General features: G+C 42.8%; 1 protein-coding gene across 1 annotated transcript in view; it reads right to left on the reverse strand.

The window, feature by feature from the left end:
• Nucleotides 1–4,391, reverse strand: part of LOC121550757 (immunoglobulin lambda-1 light chain-like) — a 53,651-nt gene extending 49,260 nt beyond the window's left edge. Inside the window, exons 1-2 of the mRNA XM_045227058.1 lie at nt 4,347–4,391; nt 3,963–4,149 (exon numbers count right to left, since the gene is read on the reverse strand). Coding sequence (XP_045082993.1) covers nt 3,963–4,149; nt 4,347–4,391 — 232 coding nt within the window. The remainder of the gene's footprint in view (nt 1–3,962; nt 4,150–4,346) is intronic.
• Between the last annotated feature and the right edge of the window lie 19,446 nt (nt 4,392–23,837).

The raw sequence follows: 23,837 nt of genomic DNA on the forward strand, positions 1-23,837 counted from the left end.
ACACAGTTTTTCAATGAAGGTCTACAGTAGCCTCAACAGCTCTATCTGGGGCAGCACCATGGTGTAGCCGGAGGACAGCTATTTTCCGTCCTCCTCTGAGTACATTGATTTCAATACAAAACCTAGGAGGCTCATGGTTCTCATCCCCTTCCATAGATTTACACAGTAATTATGATGACTTCCAACCTATCAGAGCTCTTGCAGCATTAACTGAGATGTGGTCCACTGACTCAAAGGATCAGAGAATTAATCTAGTACTAGCTAAGGCTATCCAACACTGGAACTATTACAAGTCAAGGTAAGCTTTCAGTTGTATTAATTTATTGCCACCGGGGCCCGCTGGTGTAACTGCTAAACTGCTTGCTGTACTGTGTGGTTGTAGTGGGTTTACTAATGTGTTAGTCAACATAGCTAGTAAAACTATGTTAGCTAATATGGTGACAAGATGTAGGCTGTATGTAGCGATTAACGGTTATGGTATGAAGGTTTGGCTTGGAAAGGTTTTATCGCCTGGTCACAGACAGCTGTGAAGGGAAAAGGTGAGAAGAGGAGAGCACGTATATATGATAAGGAATTATACAACAAGGAAAATGATGATGCTGTTTGTATGTGGTTGCTATGAAGGTGAACTGTGTGTGCGGGTGATCAGGGGTGTATTCATTCCACCGATTCTGTTGAAAAAAAATTATTAAACAGAAGCAAACAGAACAAAATGGGAATTAACCTCCCTGAGTTTGTCAGATAGAATCTCTTGTTTTCAACTGTTTGGAGTCACCTTAATTACTCCAAATTGTCTCTTGACCTGTGCACCTAAGTTATAAACTTTCATTCGTAGGCTAGGATGTAGCAACCTCATGATGGGTATAGAACGGCACCTACCGCCACTGCTCTCCACCAAGCTGAATTGAAGTGAGGAACTTGCTACCAAACATTTCCGCTATGAAAGTAAATGAATATTGCACTCTGAACCACAAAACGTAATTGCTAGATTAAAGATAGTGTGGCAGCAGCAAGCCCATGTGATTACTATAATGCCCAGTCCCTAATATTTTTCTTTGTTATACTGAAGCGCTATTCCAAGACTGTGGCGCCACTCAAATAACTGACGGCTTAATACTGTACCAAGTTTAGGTTTTATGGGCTGGGAAAGAGTGGGCATGGTTTACAGGTTTTACCGTACTGCAGCATAGGACAATGCACTGGATGGTCCTCACTGTTAGTAAGGCGTGGATATTGCCATTATAGTTCAGTTCTACAGCAATGACGACAGTATATGGTCTATCATATCATTAGAAGATATAATATACAGTGAAGGTACAATGAAATCTCAGTGTAGTCTCATACATTTACACATATAAATATTGCTTTCTAACACAAGTTGTAGGCTATCAAAGTCTATTATTTTGTATCTGGTAAATGACTAAAATGGCTGGATGTGAAAAGCTGATTATTGCACACTGCCATCTGCAGCATCACAACTATGCTGTACTTTTTCCAATTTTGGTCTGTCACTGACACACAAAATAAAATAACCCATCTAGATATGATCTAATTGAGTAGTAGAGGAAAAAAAATCAGGCAGGGATTGGATGAAGGGATTATTGTACCCAGTCAGGCTAGATGTTGATGTAGATTACAGGATTGTCTGGTTTTACAGATATCTGATGTTAATTTTACCCTTTTCATCGCAGGAGGATTTGAATATCTAAAGAAATATTTTGAAATGCCACCAGGGGGCAACTGTAAGCGGTGTTTGTATACAATGCAGTACCGTACCTACATTTTAGGCTACCTTATGTAGGCTACAGTGTGTCACGTGAATTTTTATGTGGATTATAATAAATCTGTATATTTGTAGAGGTAGATGTGTTTTTTTTAATCAATTGTTTTATTTTATGTTGAAGGCAAGCAATAGGCAGAATATATTTTGGGGGTTGCCTCAGTGCCTGTGTGGTCTTGCGGTTACAGCCAGTAATGTGTATTCATGGATACCAAGGGAAGCCAGACTTCCCCAAGAAATTAACCAGTACAAAAATTAAGAAACATACAAATTATTTTTATTTCGTCTCTCTGTGTTTCATAATTTTCCTTCAATTCACTAGAGGCTGAATGTATATCTCACCGAAGAAAGCATCTGAGCGAGTGAAACAGCACCCCTCTGTCTCTATATGTGTAGCCCATCTATCTGATTCTGTCTGGTCAAAAATATTATTACATTATTGCTACCCGTAGCATTGAATGCAAGGAAAGCCAGTGTGCATTTGGCCTCCCTTGATAAAAAAGTATAAAATAATAGCCAATCAGTGTTGAGCTAAACTGAGTGAGCTCAACTGTGAATGGTTCTGGTGCACCAAAAAAAAGTGTCAAGGGAAGCCAGTTTGGATTTGGCTTCACACCAATCACATCACATCAAGTGCAAAACGTCATTGACAGAAAAAACTTGAATTGTTGCATGTCGTTTTGTTGTTGTCCTCCGGTGGCTAGCTAGCGAGCTAAAATTGTCCCTTTCCTAAATTAGCCATGGATGGAGATAGGGCTTTGGACTTGTGATTTTACTTAATTGTCCGTCCTGGTCAATGATTATAATGGCAATTCTGATCCAACCATAAATTCATACATTGTGACCCTGGCCTGAGAGTATGGAAGTTCAATGTGTAGCTAGATGTAGTAGGCTAATGTTAACTAGCTGGCTCACGTTGCCAATGAAAGGAAGTTAGGCTAGCGAGCAAGCATATTAGCCAGGTAGCCTATCACAAAAAAAACTACAAGTGGGTACTCTATGACAGAGGATGGCGGCATTGGTATTTCTCTACGAGTAGGGTGAGTCAACATGTTTTATGTACTTGCATGAACACACGCAATGCACACACACACAGAAATCAGAACCATGGACAGTCAAATCATATTCATCTTATGTGGATTGAATTAAATTGTTTTGGTATCTTTTAGTTGTCACTGTATTAGACTAAACATAGGTGATTTGATGATGTTGAAATGGTGCTGGAATAGTGGATTCAGCTCCTGTTTTCTTTGTAACGCTCCTTGATTCTAAATCAATAGTTGTTTAGTAGTCCAAAAATGTCGGAACCATTAACTTGATTGACCATGCTGTAGGTCATGTAACTTTTTACATGCAAGATGCTTTGTGGACTTCACCGGACAGAGGTTACTCTCTGGTTTTGTGATGAAATAAAGGTGTGGTTGAATTCATTCTGACACTGTGTCTTCTTATTGTCTCGGCCTTTAGGACTATACAGTATATCACGGTCACAAGGCATATGAACTGACAGGTTATAGAGCAAACAGCTAAATTCTCACAACACACAGGTTGTAATATGGCTTTTCTTTTCTGGCTTGTCTACCCAAGTTATTTTACCTACATACTGCTACTGGTTACAGCCACTGACCCCAGCACACATATGCCAGAGCCGGCATGGGTTTGAATCCGGCCCACTTCCCTTTGAATTATGGATGAACGTCTATTGTTTATGCATTAATTGAAATCAAATTGTATTTGTCACATGCGCCAAGTACAACAGGTGTAGACCTTACCGTGAAATGCTTACTTACAAGCCCTCAACCAACAAACAACGCAGTTAAGAAAAAATATTTGTCCAGGTCTGTAGGCCCACTGGTGGAAGCGATGTGCCCTCACGGTATCGGTCACTCCCAGTCTATTCAGAATATCTCCCTTTAGTTTATTATTGTCCTGTGCATCTTTCAACTCCAGGTCGAAATACGCTTTTTGAGCGTCCCCTGCCAGGTATGGTGCCAGAAGCCCTGCCCATTCTTCTTTTGGCCACTTCTCTCTCTCTGCCGTCCTTTTGAAGGTGGTGAGGTATGCTTCCACGTCATCCTGCTTTGTCATTTTTTGAAGAAAATGATTGGCCCGCCTCTGGGTATTTTTAGCTGGTAACTGAGCTCCAATTTGGGTCGCTAGACCCTGCAGGCCTTCTCTTAACTCCCGGGTGTTTCTCTCTTGCTCCTCTCTGAGCAGCTGGTTGGTGCTGTGCTGTACCTGCAGCGTGTCCTGATGCATTCGTATTGCATCTTGATGATCTTGTTGAGCTCTAGTTTCCTCTTGTTGGACTGCCACTGCTTGTAACAGTGCCTGTATGGCTCCTTCCATACTAATTCTCCCCGAGCAAACTGAACGAAACAAATAAAATCATGGAGTGCTAACTGAACCTTTTTTTATTTTTTTTTATTTACCTAACCAGAGGTATGGCTAGTCCGTTTATTCGGTTCAAACAACAATGTGCCCAGATTCTCCAGCTTGTACCCAAATCAGCAGGAGACCGTCACCAAAATCACCCCAGAGAGAGTTCCTTCGAACAGGACAGTACCTGTATGTTGGTTTCTCCGTCCTGGTCCGCCCAGGCCACAGGCATGGTTGAGGATAACAGTGTTCAATACACAAATCGGGTTCTCGGTAGGTCCAGGTCCAACAGCCAACAGGTAAATCCAAACAGTCCAGGTCATACACGGTAAATCCAGCCAATATATATTGTCTCTTCTCTTTTTCCGTGTTTACCACAATTCAATTTTGAATTGGTTCTCATATGCAGGCTATTTGCATGCATAATGCCCCCCATGCTTCATCGTCAATTATTTTACTTGTTTTTAAGAGGGTACATTAGCTTTAATATTGCAGATAGATCGTGGCATCTATCAATGTAATTGTCTGCATCATTTCCAATTCCACATACAGTGAGGGAAAAAAGTATTTGATCCCCTGCTGATTTTGTACGTTTGCCCACTGACAAAGAAATGATCAGTCTATAATTTTAATGGTAGGTTTATTTGAACAGTGAGAGACAGAATAACAACAAAAAAATCCAGAAAAACGAATGTCAAAAATGTAATATAAATTGATTTGCATTTTAATGTGGGAAATAAGTATTTGACCCCTCTGCAAAACATGACTTAGTACTTGGTGGCAAAACCCTTGTTGGCAATCACAGAGGTCAGACGCTTCTTGTAGTTGGCCACCAGGTTTGCACACATCAAAGGAGGGATTTTGTCCCACTCCTCTTTGCAGATCTTCTCCAAGTCATTAAGGTTTTGAGGCTGATGTTTGGCAACTTTCTATGGGATTAAGGTCTGGAGACTGTCTTGGCCACTCCAGGACCTTAAATGTGCTTCTTCTTGAGCCACTCCTTTGTTGCCTTGGCCGTGTGTTTTGGGTCATTGTCATGCTGGAATACCCATCCACAAACCATTTTCAATGCCCTGGCTGAGGGAAGGAGGTTCTCACCCAAAATTTGACGGTACATGGCCCCGTCCATCGTCCCTTTGACGCGGTGAAGTTGTCCTGTCCCCTTAGCAGAAAAACACCTCCAAAGCATAATGTTTCCACCTCCATGTTTGACGGTGGGGATGGTGTTCTTGGGGTCATAGGCAGCATTCCTCCTCCTCCAAACACGGCGAGTTGAGTTGACGCCAAAGAGCTCGATTTTGGTCTCATCTGACCACAACAAGTTCACCCAGTTCTCCTCTGAGTCATTCAGATGTTCATTGGCAAACTTCAGACGGGCATGAATATGTGCTTTCTTGAGTAGGGGGACCTTGCGGACGCTGCAGGATTTCAGTCCTTCGCGGCGTAGTGTGTTACCAATTGTTTTCTTGGTGACTATTGTCCCAGCTGCCTTGAGATCATTGACAAGATCCTCCCGTGTAGTTCTGGGCTGATTCCTCACCGTTCTCATGATCATTGCAACTCCACGAGGTGAGATCTTGCAGGGAGGCCGAGGGAGATTGACAGTTCTTTTGTGTTTCTTCCATTTGCGAATAATCGCACCAACTGTTGTCACCTTCTCACCAAGCTGCTTGGCGGTGTTCTTGTAGCCCATTCCAGCCTTGTGTAGGTCTACAATCTTGTCCCTGACATCCTTGGAGAGCTCTTTGGTCTTGGCCATGGTGGAGTGTTTGGAATCTGATTGATTGATTGCTTCTGTGGACAGGTGTCTTTTATACAGGTAACAAACTGAGATTAGGAACACTCCCTTTAAGAGTGTGCTCCTAATCTCAGCTCGTTACCTGTATAAAAGACACCTGGGAGCCAGAAATCTTTCTGATTGAGAGGGGGTCAAATACTTATTTCCCTCATTAAAATTGACTTGCATTTTTCTGGATTTTTTTCTCTCACTGTTCAAATAAACCTACCAATAAAATTATAGACTGATCATTTCTTTGTCAGTGGGCAAACTTACTAAATCAGCAGGGGATCAAATACTTTTTCCCCCACTGTATATATATATTTTTTTTGTTTGTTTTGTTTTGTTTGTACATATTTATATATTTTTTTAAATATATATATATTTTAAATATATTTTCGTTCTTTATTATTTTCCCCTAACCCTACCACCCCTCACCCCAATTGGATTAAACTAATGGACAACAATTCTTAGGCTTCTACTTCCAACTTATACAGTGGGGAAAAAAAGAATTTAGTCAGCCACCAATTGTGAAAGTTCTCCCACTTAAAAAGATGGGAGAGGCCTGTAATTTTCATCATAGGTACACGTCAACTATGACAGACAAATTGAGAATTTTTTTTCCAGAAAATCACATTGTAGGATTTTTAATTAATTTATTTGCAAATTATGGTGGAAAATAAGTATTTGGTCACCTACAAACAAGCAAGATTTACAGACCTGTAACTTCTTCTTTAAGAGGCTCCTCTATCCTCCACTCGTTACCTGTATTAATGGCACCTGTTTGAACTTGTTATCAGTATAAAAGACACCTGTCCACAACCTCAAACAGTCACACTCCAAACTCCACTATGGCCAAGACCAAAGAGCTGTCAAAGGACACCAGAAACAAAATTGTAGACCTGCACCAGGCTGGGAAGACTGAATCTGCAATAGGTAAGCAGCTTGGTTTGAAGAAATCAACTGTGGGAGCAATTATTAGGAAATGGAAGATATACAAGACCACTGATAATCTCCCTCGATCTGGGGCTCCACGCAAGATCTCACCCCGTGGGGTCAAAATGATCACAAGAACGGTGAGCAAAAATCCCAGAACCACACAGGGGGACCTAGTGAATGACCTGCAGAGAGCTGGGACCAAAGTAACAAAGCCTACCATCAGTAACACACTACACCGCCAGGGACTCAAATCCTGCAGTGCCAGACGTGTCCCCCTGCTTAAGCCAGTACATGTCCAGGCCCGTCTGAAGTTTGCTAGAGTGCATTTGGATGATCCAGAAGAGGATTGGGAGAATGTCATATGGTCAGATGAAACCAAAATAGAACTTTTTGGTAAAAACTCAACTCGTCGTGTTTGGAGGACAAAGAATGCTGAGTTGCATTCAAAGAACACCATACCTACTGTGAAGCATGGGGGTGGAAACATCATGCTTTGGGGCTGTGTTTCTGCAAAGGGACCAGGACGACTGATCCGTGTAAAGGAAAGAATGAATGGGGCCATGTATCGTGAGATTTTGAGTGAAAACCTCCTTCCATCAGCAAGGGCATTGAAGATGAAACGTGGCTGGGTCTTTCAGCATGACAATGATCCCAAACACACCGCCCGGGCAATGAAGGAGTGGCTTCGTAAGAAGCATTTCAAGGTCCTGGAGTGGCCTAGCCATTCTCCAGATCTCAACCCCATAGAAAATCTTTGGAGGGAGTTGAAAGTCCGTGTTGCCTAGCGACAGCCCCAAAACATCACTGCTCTAGAGGAGATCTGCATGGAGGAATGGGCCAAAATACCAGCAACAGTGTGTGAAAACCTTGTGAAGACTTACAGAAAACGTTTGACCTGTGTCATTGCCAACCAAGGGTATATAACAAAGTATTGAGAAACTTTTGTTATTGACCAAATACTTATTTTCCACCATAATTTGCAAATAAATTAATTTAAAATTCTACAATGTGATTTTCTGGATTTTTTTCTTCTCATTTTGTCTGTCATAGTTGACGTGTACCTATGATGAAAATTACAGGCCTCTCTCTTCTTTTTAAGGGGGATAACTTGCACAATTGGTGGCTGACTAAATACTTTTTTCCCCCACTGTACATACTATATGTTATATTTTACGGACACTGTATATTTTACAATAGTTATCTTTTGTTTGTTTTTAGTCCCAGCCTTCAGATACCCTCAACCCCTCCCTTAAGACCATCCAGTTTTGATTTCTGGCTGCCATATATTTTTCCACTGTGCTGTGGTGTTTCACAAAATTCTGAACCTTTCTATTCTCATGGTTTGTACAGATTGTAAATGAAAAGATAACATTTTTTGCTAACAGTATTATTATATATGATTGAGTATGACTTTTTAAATCACCCAGCAGTGCTATTTGCAGAGTTAGGTCCAAGTAAATGTTGAAATCTTTTAGCCATTCCTGAACCTGCGACCAAAAACAAGCTGTACAAAAACAAGTGATTTTATGATTCTGTCTCTTCGCAGCAAAATCTGCAGAGCCGGGATGGTTATATCCCCATATATATAATATTCTATTGGTTGCAAGAATTTTGTATTATAATTTAAAATGAAAACTCTAAGTTATGAATCCGGCCTTAATTTAGTGTATCAGTTCATAAATCATCTCCTCCCAATTATTTTGAAACCTGTATGGTGCAGCTGCCAATGTTTTGGTCCTTTAATGAAGCTGGTATACTTTTTTATTAATCACAATTTTCTTTAGCAAATTTTGGTCTTTAAAAAGGACAGAGAGACAAGTTCCTTACTGTCTCCCCTTTCCACTTGCCTTCTCCATTTTTGTGGTAATGCTGCAATCAGTTGGTTGTAATTTTATATAGAGCAGACATTTCCATATATTTGTGATAACTGCATGTGTGACATACAGTGGAGAGAACAAGTATTTCATACACTGCCGATTTTGCAGGTTTTTCTACTTACAAAGCATGTAGAGGTCTGTAATGTGTATCATAGGTACACTTCAACTGTGAGAGACGGAATCTAAAACAAAAATCCAGAAAATCACATTGTATGATTTTTAAGTAATTAATTTGCATTTTATTGCATGACATAAGTATTTGATACATCAGAAAAACAGAACTTAATATTTGGTACAGAAACCTTTGTTTGCAATTACAGAGATCATACGTTTCCTGTAGGTCTTGACCGGGTTTGCACACACTGCAGCAGGGATTTTGGCCCACTCCTCCATACAGACCTTCTCCAGATCCTTCAGGTTTCGGGGCTGGCACTGGGCAATACAGACTTTCAGCTCCCTCCAAAGATTTTCTATTGGGTTCAGGTCTGGAGACTGGCTAGGCCACTCCAGGACCTTGAGATGCTTCTTACGGAGCCACTCCTTAGTTGACCTGGCTGTGTGTTTCGGGTCGTTGTCATGCTGGAAGACCCAGCCACGACCCATCTTCAATGCTCTTACTGAGGGAAGGAGGTTGTTGGCCAAGATCTCGCGATACATGGCCCCATCCATCCTCCCCTCTATATGGTGCAGTCGTCCTGTCCCCTTTGCAGAAAAGCATCCCCAAAGATGATGTTTCCACCTCCATGCTTCACGGTTGGGATGGTGTTCTTGGGGTTGTACTCATCCTTCTTCTTCCTCCAAACACGGCGAGTGGAGTTTAGACCAAAAAGCTCTATTTTTGTCTCATCAGACCACATGATCTTCTCCCATTCCTCCTCTGGATCATCCAGATGGTCATTGGCACACTTCAGACGGGCCTGGACATGCGCTGGCTTGAGCAGGGGGACCTTGCGTGCGCTGCAGGATTTTAATCCATGACGGCGTAGTGTGTTACTAATGGTTTTCTTTGAGAATGTGGTCCCAGCTCTCTTCAGGTCATTGACCAGGTCCTGCCGTGTAGTTCTGGGCTGATCCCTCACCTTCCTCATGATCATTGATGCCCCATGAGGTGAGATCTTGCATGGAGCCCCAGACCGAGGGTGATTGACCGTCATCTTGAACTTCTTCCATTTTCTAATAATTGCGCCAACAGTTGTTGCCTTCTCACCAAGCTGCTTGCCTATTGTCCTGTAGCCCATCCCAGCCTTGTGCAGGTCTACAATTTTATCCCTGATGTCCTTACACAGCTCTCTGGTCTTGGCCATTGTGGAGAGGTTGGAGTCTGTTTGATTGAGTGTGTGGACAGGTGTCTTTTATACAGGTAATGAGTTCAAACAGGTGCAGTTAATACAGGTAATGAGTGGAGAACAGGAGGGCTTCTTAGAGAAAAACTAACAGGTCTGTGAGAGCCGGAATTCTTACTGGTTGGTAGGTGATCAAATACTTATGTCATGCAATAAAATGCAAATTAATTACTTAAAAATCATACAATGTGATTTTCTGGATTTTTGTTTTAGATTCCGTCTCTCACATTTGAAGTGTACATATGATAAAAATTACAGACCTCTACATGCTTTGTAATTAGGACAACCTGCAAAATCGGCAGTGTATCAAATACTTGTTCTCCCCACTGTATATGCTGATAGTGGACAACCTTGTTTTACTCCTCTTGACAATTTAATACTTTCTGAGATGTAGCCATTATTTACACATATACACCTGGGGCTACTATACATAACTTTAACTTTTTCACCCGTGATTTCCAAATATATCTAACGGTTTTTCTATGCATGTGATGTCAGAGTGCACTCATTGTTCCAAAATGTGATTCTTACACCACAGGACAGTTAACCCACGCTGCCCTCAAACCAAGACATGCTGCCAGCTAATTATCTATAGGCTGTGTTGTCAATTTCTAATTATTTTCTAACAACAGTTTGAATTGAGGTGTGTTCCACCTCCTAATTTATGTTTGAGGCTTTACAGAGCCGGACAAACTTCTCTCTTCGAGGAGAGCCCAAGCACTTCCCCAATGTTTGTCACTGGTGTAGAGAGGAGTAGGCAGGAGGCAGCCGCAGGTTTAGAACTACTGAATTAATTTAAGCACCATCGATCAAAGCGGGACGAAACCCAAACGCTGTTGTGCTAAAAATATATCTTCATGAACAAAAACGCACAGGGTGAACCCAAAGTGCAAAATATAAAGTACTCAGGAAATAGTAGGAGAGATTCCTCTCAGGAAAAGAAGTAACATTTACAATGACCGACAAAGACAAATGGCAGAGGGAATATATATACAGTGATAGAGTGGGGATTGGAACCAGGTGTGTGTAATGATGACGGGACAAGTCTGGGGTTGATGAGTGAAGGGCGTTTGCCAGCAGTAGGTTCGGCAGCAGCTAGAAGGCCGGCGACGCCGAACGCCTGAGCTGGACAGGAGGGGGAGCCAAAGCGGCGGCTGGTGTGAAAATGTTTCCGCAAACATTTGCGCAGCCTTGCAAAAACATTTTCCCTCTGGCACATTTTCTGGCTGGTGCTCGCATTGCCTTCGTTGTTGTTTTACTTACAAATAATAACTGTGGACAAGTGTGCGTTCCTATCAAAGTAAGTGCCATATTTTCTGTATATCGTGTTGTCATTTCTACTGTATCATACCATATGTATATATGGAGCATCATGCATTTGGTTTTATTCACGTTTTCAAGTACCGGTGAAAAATCATGCATTCCGATTACTGCATTGATTGTAATGGACACCTACAGTGCATTCGGAAAGTGTTAAGACCACTAGACTTTTTCCACATTTCGTTACAATGCAGCCTTATTCTAAAATTGATTAAATTGTTTTTTTCAAACTCAATCTACACACAATACCCCAAAATGACAAAGCAAAAAACAGGTTTTTAGAAATCTTTGCAAATATATATGCAAAAATAGAAAACTGAAATAACACATTTACATAGGTATTCAGACCTTTTACTCAGTACTTTGTTGAAGCGCCTTTGGCAGCGATTACAGCTGCGAGTCTTCTTGGGTATGACGCTACAAGCTTGGCACACCTGTATTTGGGGAGTTTCTCCCATTCTTCGCTGCAGGTCCTCTCAAGCGCTGTCAGGTTGGATGGGGAGCATCGCTGCGCAGCTATTTTCAGGTCTCTCCAGAGATGTTAGATCGGGTTGAAGTCCGAGCTCTGGCTGGGCCACTCAAGGACATTCAGAGACTTGTCCCAAAGCCACTCCTGCGTTGTCTTGGCTGTGTGCTTAGGGTCGTTGTCCTGTTGGAACATGAACCTTCGCCCCAGTCTGAGGTCCTGAGCGCTCTGGAGCAGGTTTTCATCAAGGATCTCTCTGTACTTTGCTCCGTTCATCTTTCCCTCGATCCTGACTAGTCTCCCAGACCTTGAAGCTGAAAAACATCCCCACAGCATGATGCTGCCACCACCATGCTTCACCGTAGGGATGGTGCCAGGTTTCTTCCATACGTGACGCTTGGTATTCAGGCCAAAGAGTTCAATCTTTGTTTCATCAGCCCAGAGAATATTGTTTGTCATCGTCTGAGAGTCTTTTTGGTGCCTTTTGGCAAACTCCAAGCAGGCTGTCATGTGCTTTTTACAGAGGAGTGGCTTCCGTCTGGCCACTCTACCGAAAAGGCCTGATTGGTGGAGTTCTGCAGAGATGGTTGTCCTTCTGGAAGGTTCTCCCATCTCCACAGAGGAACTCTGGAGCTCTGTCAGAGTGACCATCGGGATCTTGGTCACCTCCCTGACCAAGGCCCTTCTCCCCCGATTGCACAGTTTGGCCGGGCGACCAGCTCTAGGAAGAGTCTTGGTTTTTCCAAACTTCTTCCATTTAAGAATGATGGACGCCACTGTGATCTTGGGGACCTTCAATGCTGCAGAAATGTTTTGGTACCCTTCCCCAGATCTGTGCCTCGACACAATCCTGTCTCGGAGCTCTACGGACAATGCCTTCGACCTCATGGCTTGGTTTTTGCACTGACATGAACTGTCAACTGTGGGAACTTATATAGACAGGTGTGTGCCTTTCCAAATCATGTCCAATCAATTTAATTTACCACAGGTGGACTCCAATCAAGATGTAGAAACATCTCAAGGATGATCAATGGAAACAGGATGCACCTGAGCTCAATTTTGAGTCTCATAGCAAATGTTCTGAATACTAATGTAAATAAGGTATTTCTGTTTTACATTTTTAATACATTTGCAAAGATATCTAAAAACCTGTTTTTAAATGTGTCATTATGGGGTATTGTGTGTAGATTGATGAGTTTATATTTTTATCTAATCCATTTTAGAATAAGGTTGTAAAGTATCAAGATGTGGAAAAAGTCAAGGGGTCTAAATACTTTCTGAATCGTGCATATCTTAATTTATTCCCACAATTGACAAGTGATGATAATAATATAAGCACTTCAACTAAGGATTGTTACCTATAACAAGAGCTGGCAGTAGGAAATCTACCAGATGTGGGATGAATACACTCACTCACCCCACTTCTCCCAAACAAACACCTCTGCCCCTCTCTCCCCTTCCACCCATAGATCGACCTACACACCCACCCACCCCCCCCTTACATTTTGTATTACCATATCATTTTTGTATGTTCTCTATAGTTATGTACTTGAAAATGTATCAATTGACCAATTCGGCACATTTGGGCAGACTTGATACAAAATAGTCCAGTATTGCCACGCTTCACTGGATCAAACTGAAACTTTGCACAAACACTGCTTCCATCTAGGCGCCAAAATCAAAATTGCGCCTAAACTGCAATATTATATTGTGGCCTTTCTCTTGCATTTCAAAAATGGAACCAAAAATGAAATAGAAAACGCATTTTTTTGTTTGTATTGTCTTTTACCAGATCTAATGTGTATATTCTCTTACATTAATTACAAATTTCCACAAACTTCAATGTGTTTCCTTTCAAATGATATCAAGAATATGCATATCCTTGCTTCAGGTCCTGAGCTACAGGCAGTTAGATTTGGGTATGTCATTTTAGGCAAAAATTGAAAAAAAGGGTCCGATCCTTAAGAGGTTAACCAACATCTAGTACTAGCGAATGGATCTTGGATACCCCCTTCCCCCCAACAACCACAGGTCCCCCGTTGTGACCCATCTTCCCAAGCACCTCTGTGCAATCAGACCATTTGATTATTCTGTGCTGCCATGCCACAATAATATGCCCCCTCTCTGATTGTCCGAGTGTGACTCCCTCCCCACGGGTTACTGCAGCCAGCGTTGCCAGCACAGCCCCTACCTGGGAGGGGGTACTCCACCGGAATTCCCACCGGCTAGGTACAAGTTCGTGAAGGTTCTCATTAGCAGCTTTGAGAAAAGTATTGTATATTATGCTCACTCATCCGGGTGCTTTAGCTTTTGGACCTACCCTGCCAGGCAGGCTCAGACTCTTGAGTGGGCGGTGCTGCTTTAGTGGGTCTCTGACTGCATTCACCTTTCTGTCATGGCTGGGTAGGCTACTTGCAGTAGGCCAATAAAACGGTTAAGGACTTCTCCTTAGTGGGTGGGTAACTCAGGTGGGTGTCTAGGATATAGGGTTGGCACCGTTCCATCATGATAGGACAAAACATTAAAGCTATATATTTGCAATGTTATTAATATCTGTGCAAAGGTGAAGACTCTCGCAGACAGACATGGGCTCTGGCATTTGTAACCATTTCCCTTACTCACTCACTTAACTCATCACACTTTTCCAATTACACAAAACACACAGGCACCCCATCTTCCAACACACCTGCACTCCCCCCGACATACACCCGTACATACCCACATACTGTGCCTTTTGTGTCCTCTGTTAGTGTTTTTATTTCTACCTTGTTGATTCCTGTTTAATTTCGGGTTTTGGGTACTTTTGTGTTCCAGTTTCTTGTATTTGGGGATTCATTATTTCATGAATTGTCCTATCTTTTATCTATTTATAAAAACTATACATAAAAAATAGAATACAAACTATTTTTACAACATTCCCTAACTTTAATAGTATACAGTAGTGTATTTATAGCTTCTTTATTAATTGTTGTTGTCAGGAAGAGTGAGGTGTGCCCAACACACAAGCGGCAATGAGTAAACACACAACAAAAGAGTTTCAAATGGTTTTACTTTAGCTTTGTGTCTCTGGCGCTGTAGTCCACAAGCTGTTCAGGCAAGAGGGTGGTTAAAGATGGCGGCCAACTGTAGTCTATTGCGTCGGTGGCGGTGTAGCATCATTGGCAGAGTACGTATCTCTCCTGAGGAGTCTGTGGAAGGAGAGAGAAACACAGTGTAAGTGGGAGAGTAGGCACGCTCTGACTGTGCCTTCCTAACTGCTCCACTTGAGTGAGTCTGCACTCTTCTGCCAGTCAGTTGATTAAAATATGACTTGCAGTTGTGCTGATTATTAATCCTGCATAGGTGTGTTGATTGAGCAGAGCTGTGGCGCTGTCGTCGGCTGGCCTGGTGATGAAGGTAGTGCAGCCTTCCACAGTGATGAACTGAGTGCCGCTGTCCACTGTGCTGCAGCCAGTGCCGCTGTCCATGGTCCTGCAATGGGAGTCCTTCAGCCACACCTATAACCATGTCTCTCACGGAGCCACAGTTGTACTTTATTATTTCCGTTTTGTTTTATTAAAATCCCTGCCATTGATAGTGTTGGAGGTTCCTTTTTATTTAGAATAGCCATGGAGTGGTCTTGGTGTCTCAAAACAGTTGGTTATCAATGTATAGCTTATCGACTACGAGAGCTACACGTCTCCCTTTTAGTCTATTCTCTTTGAAGAGTGGGTACAGTGCTTTGAGTCGTTCTGCGATTTCCTTTGGGAACTAACCCTAACCCTATCAAGAATTGTCACCACCCAAAGGACATCCAGCCAACTTGACAGAACTGTGGGAAGCATTGGAGTCAACATGAGTCACCATCCCTGTGGAATGCTTTCGACACCATGTAGAGTCCATGCCCCAATGAATTGAGGCTGTTTTGAGGGCAAAAGGGGGTGCAACTCAATATTAGCGAGGTGTTCCTAATGTTTTGTGCACTCAGTGTATGTATATTTATATACAGTACCAGTCAAACGTTTGGACACATACTCATTCAAGGGTTTCTCTTTATTTTTACTATTTTCTACAATGTAGAATAATAGTGAAGACATCAAAACTATGAAAAAACACATATGGAATCATGTAATAACCAAAAAAGTGTTAAACAAATCCAAATATATTTTATATTTGAGATTCTTCAAAGTAGCCACCGTTTGCTTTAATGACAGCTTTGCACACTCTTGGCATTCTCTCAACCAGCTTCATGAGGGAGTCACCTGGAATGCATTTCAATTAACAGGTTGTCACGGATCCCCCCGGTACTGCTGCTCATTCCGTTCACCAGCTCCGGAGGTCTACGTCACCGGTCTTCCATATGTGTTATTTCATAGTTTTGATGTCTTCACTATTATTCTACAATGTAGAAAATAGTAAAAAATAAAGAAAAACCCTTGAATTTGTAGGTGTGTCCAAACTTTTTACTGGTACTGTGTATATATATATACAGTGAGGGAAAAAGTATTTGATCCCCTGCTGATTTTGTACGTTTGCCCACTGACAAAGACATGATCAGTCTATAATTTTAATGGTAGGTTTATTTGAACAGTGAGAGACAGAATAACAACAAAAAGATCCAGAAAACGCATGTCAAAAATGTTATAAATTGATTTGCATTTTAATGAGGGAAATAAGTATTTGACCCCCCTAACCCTAACCCTAACCCTAATCCTAACATTTGCACATATTGTTAAAGTGCCTTCTTTGAGAAGTAGGGTGCTAGACCCCTGGGGTAACTGCCCTCTGCCTATAATTCACATTAAGACCACAAGATGTCACCAAATGATTCTCCCCACACTTTTCCTGGCTGCCATTGCTCTTGCTCAACAAAACATTTCCTCTGTCATCACAACTTTTGGATATATTTTAACAAAACTATTTTGTAGTAAGTGAATCTATTCATTTTGTTTTGTTGTAGTAGATATATTCCAATGAAGTTAGATCTATAATTGATTTTTAAATGTACAAGTAGGAAAGCCTTAATATGAATAATTCACTTGTTTAGAGAGAAAAATGTATATACTTTTTGAGTAAAGTAGTAATATGTTGGATGAGTGTGTTGAGGGAAATTCGCCCCCACTTACTGTTGTTGTTATTTTCCTCCAGTAATTTCCAATTGCTCAATGACCAGTGTGCATTGTACAGAAAAAAAGTTTGTTTGGGACACACTTAAATAAAGTGAGTAAAGAAAATGACAACAGAGCATAGAGACATGTCTATGATGATTCTGAGGTGTCCTCTATTGAACCTGAAGATAATTGTGTTCAGTTGGTGCAGAGACGAAGATGTGAGGTGAAACAATATCACTTGGGCCTTGTGGTTTCGAACTGCTCCTCCAATCCGATGTCACTTCCTGTGGTTGTTGACAAGTGCTATGTTCCATTTGTATTATCTACGTATCTGTCCTTCCTCCCAAAGTGTTAACTTGTTCACTTCCCTTCAATGATTTGAAATAAATATGGTAGCATGTGACCTAGCGGTTAAGAGCTTACTGGTCCCCCGTGGGAATCGAACCCACAACCAACTGAGCTACACGGGACCACACTACTGTGCTTTGTAACATCAGAGGTTGAATTGGAGATTGTCAGAGTATGTTTACACAATAATCAATAATTCAAAGGCATTGGAAAAATATAGCCTACCAAGACACTCATGTTGGAGATTAGATTAGGTCGCCCACTTTACTGGAAACTTGTATCTGTCACTGATCAAACAACATAAATGCCACAACCATCGTCACCATTAGCAAGTGTTGATGTGTGAGAAAAACATCCTGCTGCATGTAGCTAACAAACTGTCAATACTGTAACCGACAAAGTTAATCAGATTGAATCCCGGCCTCATTGTTTTATATTGAATGCCCACTAAAGAGAGTATTCTCTTATCTTATTCAATACAGTAAATTAATCAGGTTCACCGATCAAGGCACCAAGTACATTTTCACAGTGGAAAGCTTATGTGCCAGTTACCACAATTGATCAACAATTACATTGCTTGTTGTAATTCAGTGAAGCAGCACTGTGGAGGCTATCTAGCTTTTTATTAGTTTATTATTTTTACTCGTCTTTGTATTTCGTTTTTTGGATGAAAGTGAAAATTGTGTGATTAATTTCTGTTAATTAAAGTGTTATAGATGTTATTTTTTGTATTTCAAAATATTGAAATAAAATGTAAGATTTGAACATATTGTTAAAGGGCCTTGTTTGGGTAGTGTAGCGAAAATAATGAAATTAATAAGACATTTCGGTAGCACTTTACCTTAAAGCACAATATAAATGGGTACTAATATGATAATAATGTAGAAACTTACTTTAAGTCTACTGTATTTGATAACCATATTAATTTCCTGGTAAAATATCCCTGATTTCATTTAATTTCTGTCTAATTTGATTGTTTCAAGGTAAAAAGTAGCCTATACATAAACAGAAGTATGAAGAGCTTGTTTTGCCATAGGCCTACAATTCTACAAATGCAAGAACAGTAAGCTATCATTATGGAATCGTCTTGTCTGCCCATCACTGTCATATTCTCAAATTTGATGGCAAGACCCAAGGGGGGCGGCAGGTAGCCGAGCGGTTAAGACGCACGGCAAGCGGTACCGGAGCGCCAAGTCTTGCGCCAAAAGTCTCCTGAACAGATTCTAACCCAAAGCCATGAGCCACAGTTAATCAAATGGCTACCTGGACTTTCTGCTTTTCACCCCTACCTACATGTAGGCCTATTAGTACTTCAATCAATCGCCTAACCAAACCTACATGTACATATGACCTCGATCATACCAACTACCTCTTACCCCAGTACACTGACTCGGTACCAGTAGGCTACTCCTTGTATATAGCCTGTATACAGCCTTGTTATTGTTATTTTATTGTGTTATTTTATTTCATACCATGGCATTGTTGAATACTTGTACATGATTGGCTTGAAGGGCATTCTAGAGCATGCATTATTTCCCTTTATAAACTGGGTGGTTCGAGCCCTGAATGCTGGTATATCAGACCATATACCACAGGTATGACAAAACATGTATTTTTACTGCTCTAATTACATTGATAGCCAGTTTATAATAGCAATAAGGCACCTAGGGTGTTTGTGTTATATTGGCAATATACCACGGCTAAGGGCTGTATCCAGGCAGTCCGAGTTGTGTTGTGCATAAGAACAGCACTTTGCCTGGTATATTGGCCATATACCACACACCCTCAGGCTTTATTGCTTAAATAACTCATGGTATATCCACAAGGTAGAATTCAATGGCTATAGTTCTTTCTTACATGTTCTATGTTTGAGCTGCTTTTGAAAGCAAAAGTCGAATTGAAAACAATGTCATTCTTGAATTGGATTTTCATAAAAGCATCCTAGGACTGATGGTTTGGTTAGCTAAACTAGCAAGTCTGTTTGTTTGGTTATCAAGGCAACTACTGTATCTATTAAACTTTCTATCTTTTAAACTTTCTAGCTACTTCAGTGGACATTTTTACCGGCAAATGAACACATTTCTAGCAGCAAATGTGTTACATTATAGCCATGATAGAAAAAAAGGATAATCAACAAGGGGCTTTATGCATTCTCTGGAAAATAATGCAACTCTGTGGAAGGTTAGTTCCACTCCGCTAGCATTGGCATGAAACACACCTTCCACGTCATTTATTATTTCCCAGGGAACCCATAGCCCCCTCGTTGATTATCCTTTAGGCCTAAATTAAATGTTCATTAAATGTGCTGAAATGTATAAAAACATGTTTTCACTTCGTCATTATGTGGTATTGTGTGGAGATGGGTGAGAAAAAAATCAATTTCATCAATATTGAATTCACGCTCTAACGCAACAAAATGTGGAATGAATTGTTGTTTTTTCAATAAACATTGGAGACTAAATATACTGTAACTTACATGTTGTCAACAATCTAATCCAACCCTGTCTGTTGTTCCCCATAGTTGCGCAATCATCATTTTTTGTCACACCCTGGCTCTGGGGACTCTATATGTTGAGCCAGGGTGTGTATATTCTATGTATTGTATTTCTGTGTTGGCCAGAGTGGTTCCCAATCAGAGGCAACGAGTGTCAGCTGTTGCTGGTTGTCTCTGATTGGGAGCCATATTTATAGAGGCTGTTTTCCCACAATAGTTGTGGGATCTTGTTCCAGTTGGTTTGTTCCGTATGGTTTATGTTGTAGCCAAGGACTTCACGGTTCGTTATCGTTTGTTGTTTATCGTGGTTTCATTTAATAAATATAAGTATGTTCGCTCATCACGCTGCGCCTTGGTCCACTCACTCTAACGATCGTGACAGAAGATCCCACCATACCAGGACCAAGCAGCGTGTCCAGGAACATACGCAGGAGGTAACTCTGGTGGATGTCCTCCTCGGTTGGGGTCAAATTATGAAGGAGGAGGCCGTCCGGTACCGGAAGGCTATGAAGGGGGAGACCCAGGCAGGAGAGGAGAAGCGGCGTCAACCGGGCCGTGGTCGGACAGGCGAGAGGCACCCCCAATAATTTTTTAGGGGGGGACACATGGCATGGGCGACGGGGCAGCAGGAGGCTGCCACAGGTTGTATTTGGAGATTAGGAGAGGAGGCAACCGGGTTTGGGGGTCAGAAGGCAGGTTGGCGGAGCCTGGATGGAGAGCGGAGCCAACTCCACGTGCTCAGGCATGGCAGCATGAGACTGGGCAGGTTCCGGGGTATGCGGAGCTGCGTACTGTGCCACGAGTGGTACGGCATAGTCCGGTACGTCCTGTGCGAGCACCCCGCACGTGTCGTGCGAAGGTGGGCATGCAGCCAGGACGGAGTGTGCCGGCTCAGCGCTCGTGGCCTCCAGTGCCTCTCCTCGGTCCCGGATATCCTGCGCCAGTGTCACGTGCTGTTATGCCAGTACGGGTACACAGCCCTGTACGTCCTGCGCTGATGCCTCACACAGAGTGTGTGAAGGTAGGCATTCAGCCAGGACGGGTTGTGGCAGCTCTTCACTCCAGGCCTCCTGTCCGTCTCCACAGCCCGGCCCGGCCTGTTCCTGCTCCTCGCACCAAGCCTCCGGTGCGCATCGCCAGCCCAGACCGGCCTGTTCCTGCCACTCGCACCAAGCCTACGGTGCGCGTCGCCAGCCCGGCCCGGCCTGTTCCTGCCACTTGCACCAAGCCTACGGTGCGCGTCGCCAGCCCGGCCCGTTCCTGCCACTCGCACCAAGCCTACGGTGCGCGTCGCCAGCCCGGCCCGGCCTGTTCCTGCCACTCGCACCAAGCCTACGGTGCGCGTCGCCAGCCCGGCCCGGCCTGTTCCTGCCACTCGCACCAAGCCTACGGTGCGCGTCGCCAGCCCGGCCCGGCCTGTTCCTGCCCCTCGCACCAAGCCTACGGTGCGCGTCGCCAGCCCGGCCCGGCCTGTTCCTGCCACTCGCACTAAGCCTACGGTGCGCGTCGCCGGCCCGGCCTGTTCCTGCCCCTCGCACCAAGCCTACGGTGCGCGTCGCCAGCCCGGCCCGGCCCGTTCCTGCGCCACGCATCATGCCAGGGGTGCGCATCGTCAGCCCGGTCCGGCCCGTTCCTGCTCCACGCACCAAGCCAGGGGTGCGCATCGTCAGCCCGGTACGGCCCATTCCGGCTCCATGCACCAAGCCAGGGGTGCGCATCGTCAGCCCGGTCCGGCCCGTGCTGCTCCACGCACCAAGCCAGGGGTGCGCATTGTCAGCCCGGTCCGGCCCGTTCCTGCGCCACGCACCATGCCAGGGGTGCGCATCGTCAGCCCGGTCCGGCCCGTTCCTGCTCCTCGCACCAAGCCAGGGGTGCGCATCGTCAGCCCGGTCCGGCCCGTTCCTGCTCCACGCACCAAGCCAGGGGTGCGCGTCGTCAGTCCGGCACAACCCGTGCCTGGGTCACCGGTGCCTGGTCAGGTACCGGTCAGCTGCTCCACACCGGAGCCTAAGCAATCCGCTTCTACGATGTCCAGTCCAGCTCCAGCCAGCGGGGCCAGACCGGACCAGGGGCGCCACGGGGGAATGGTTGAAGGGTGGTGGTCAAGCCCGGAGCCGGAACCGCCTCCGAGGAGGAATGCCCACCCAGCCCTCCCCTGGTTTGTTTATGTTTAGGCGCGGTCGCAGTCCGCGCCTTTAGGGGGTACTGTCACACCCTGGCTCTGGGGACTCTATATGTTGAGCCAGGGTGTGTATATTCTATGTATTGTATTTCTGTGTTGGCCAGAGTGGTACCCAATCAGAGGCAACGAGTGTCAGCTGTTGCTGGTTGTCTCTGATTGGAAGCCATATTTATAGAGGCTGTTTTCCCACAATAGTTGTGGGATCTTGTTCCAGTTGGTTTGTTCCGTATGGTTTATGTTGTAGCCAAGGACTTCACGGTTCGTTATCGTTTGTTTATCGTGGTTTCATTTAATAAATATAAGTATGTTCGCTCATCACGCTGCGCCTTGGTCCACTCACTCTAACGATCGTGACAGTTTTGTTGTGCTCCTTTTCTAGATTCTGATGAGGAGCTGCTGGATGATAAATACGACCTAGAGAAGGGTCTCATTTAGCAGGTAGATATACTGTCTGTACCTCTCAAACTAATGAGGCAAACTAATGAGGCATCTCTGGAGGGTGTGGCTCTATTGTCAAAAGGGTTTAGGAAGTAGCAGTTAGGCCCTACCTACCACATTTGATCAATAATTACATTGCTTGTCAATTCAATAAAGTATTACTGTGTATCTAGCTTTTTCTGTTTGTTATTGGTTTTACTCATTTACTCAATATTATGATTAATTTATGTTAATGATTGTATTATATATAAGTTTTGTTTTTCATTTCATTGGATTTAAATAAAATGTAACATTTGCACACAATGTTAAAGGGCCTTCTTTGGGGAGTGTAGAGAAAATAAGCAATTAATAAGACATTTTGGTAGCACTTTACATTAAAGCACAGAATAAATGGTAATCACATGATAATAACGTGGAAACCTACATCTACTGTATTTACTACTTCTCTGGGAAAATATATGTTAAAAACAAATGCAAGAACCATAAGCTACCATTATGGAATCGTCTTGTCTGCCCATCGCTGTCATATTCTTGAATTTGATGGCAAGAGCCGAACCCACAAACAGAGCCGAAAACGGATCAAGACAAAAATTAATAATCCAGCAGCTTTGAATAACCAACTCATCACACGCTTGAGCTGTGGTTATGCAGCTAGCTATATCTTGTTTCCAGTAAGTACCGTTTCACATTTCCTTAGAAAACCAAAGAAACATATTAACCACATTTTCCCACCGCTATTGATTCTAGGCTCAACATCTGCATCGGAACATGCACATTGAAGCAAACAGGTTGAAAACAGAGAATAGGTGATCTTACAATCTTATTGTTCCACTTCTGACAGGATTATATCAAACACAATTTTCACAAATAACAATAGATGATCTTATAGTAAAGAAATGCAATGTTTTAGGGGGGTTAAATAGCCTTTATTCATACAAAACAGCATGGAACTGTAAAAATGTTTTTTACAATAATTTTGCAGAACCATTGTTGTTGTAACCTTTCGTTCACAAAGGCAGCGATTATTAAATCCATTCTCATCTGAAAGGATATGGTTATTTTGAGCAACTTGGTTAATTTGAGCAGGCTGTGTTGCTCAAAGAAAATGTCACTCTTCATAAAAGCTGTATCAATGTAAAAACAACAACATTGTATTAATGTAAGAAAGCACAAGTAAATGATTTCACGCATACACCAATTTGTCTGCTCAATAAGCACTCAGCATTTAGTTCTTTAAAGCAAAAATAAAAGCTGGATTTTCTATTATTCATTGATCATTTAATTAAGATATGAAATACTACGTTAGAAAACTCTTATTTCTTGAGAGAAATTACACTTCAATACAAGAAAAGTTACTAAATATTATATTGGATAATGATACATATTTAGAACTCATGGGCCTAC

This window comes from Coregonus clupeaformis, chromosome 18 (assembly GCF_020615455.1).
Source record: "Coregonus clupeaformis isolate EN_2021a chromosome 18, ASM2061545v1, whole genome shotgun sequence".
Taxonomy (NCBI): Eukaryota; Metazoa; Chordata; class Actinopteri; order Salmoniformes; family Salmonidae; genus Coregonus; species Coregonus clupeaformis.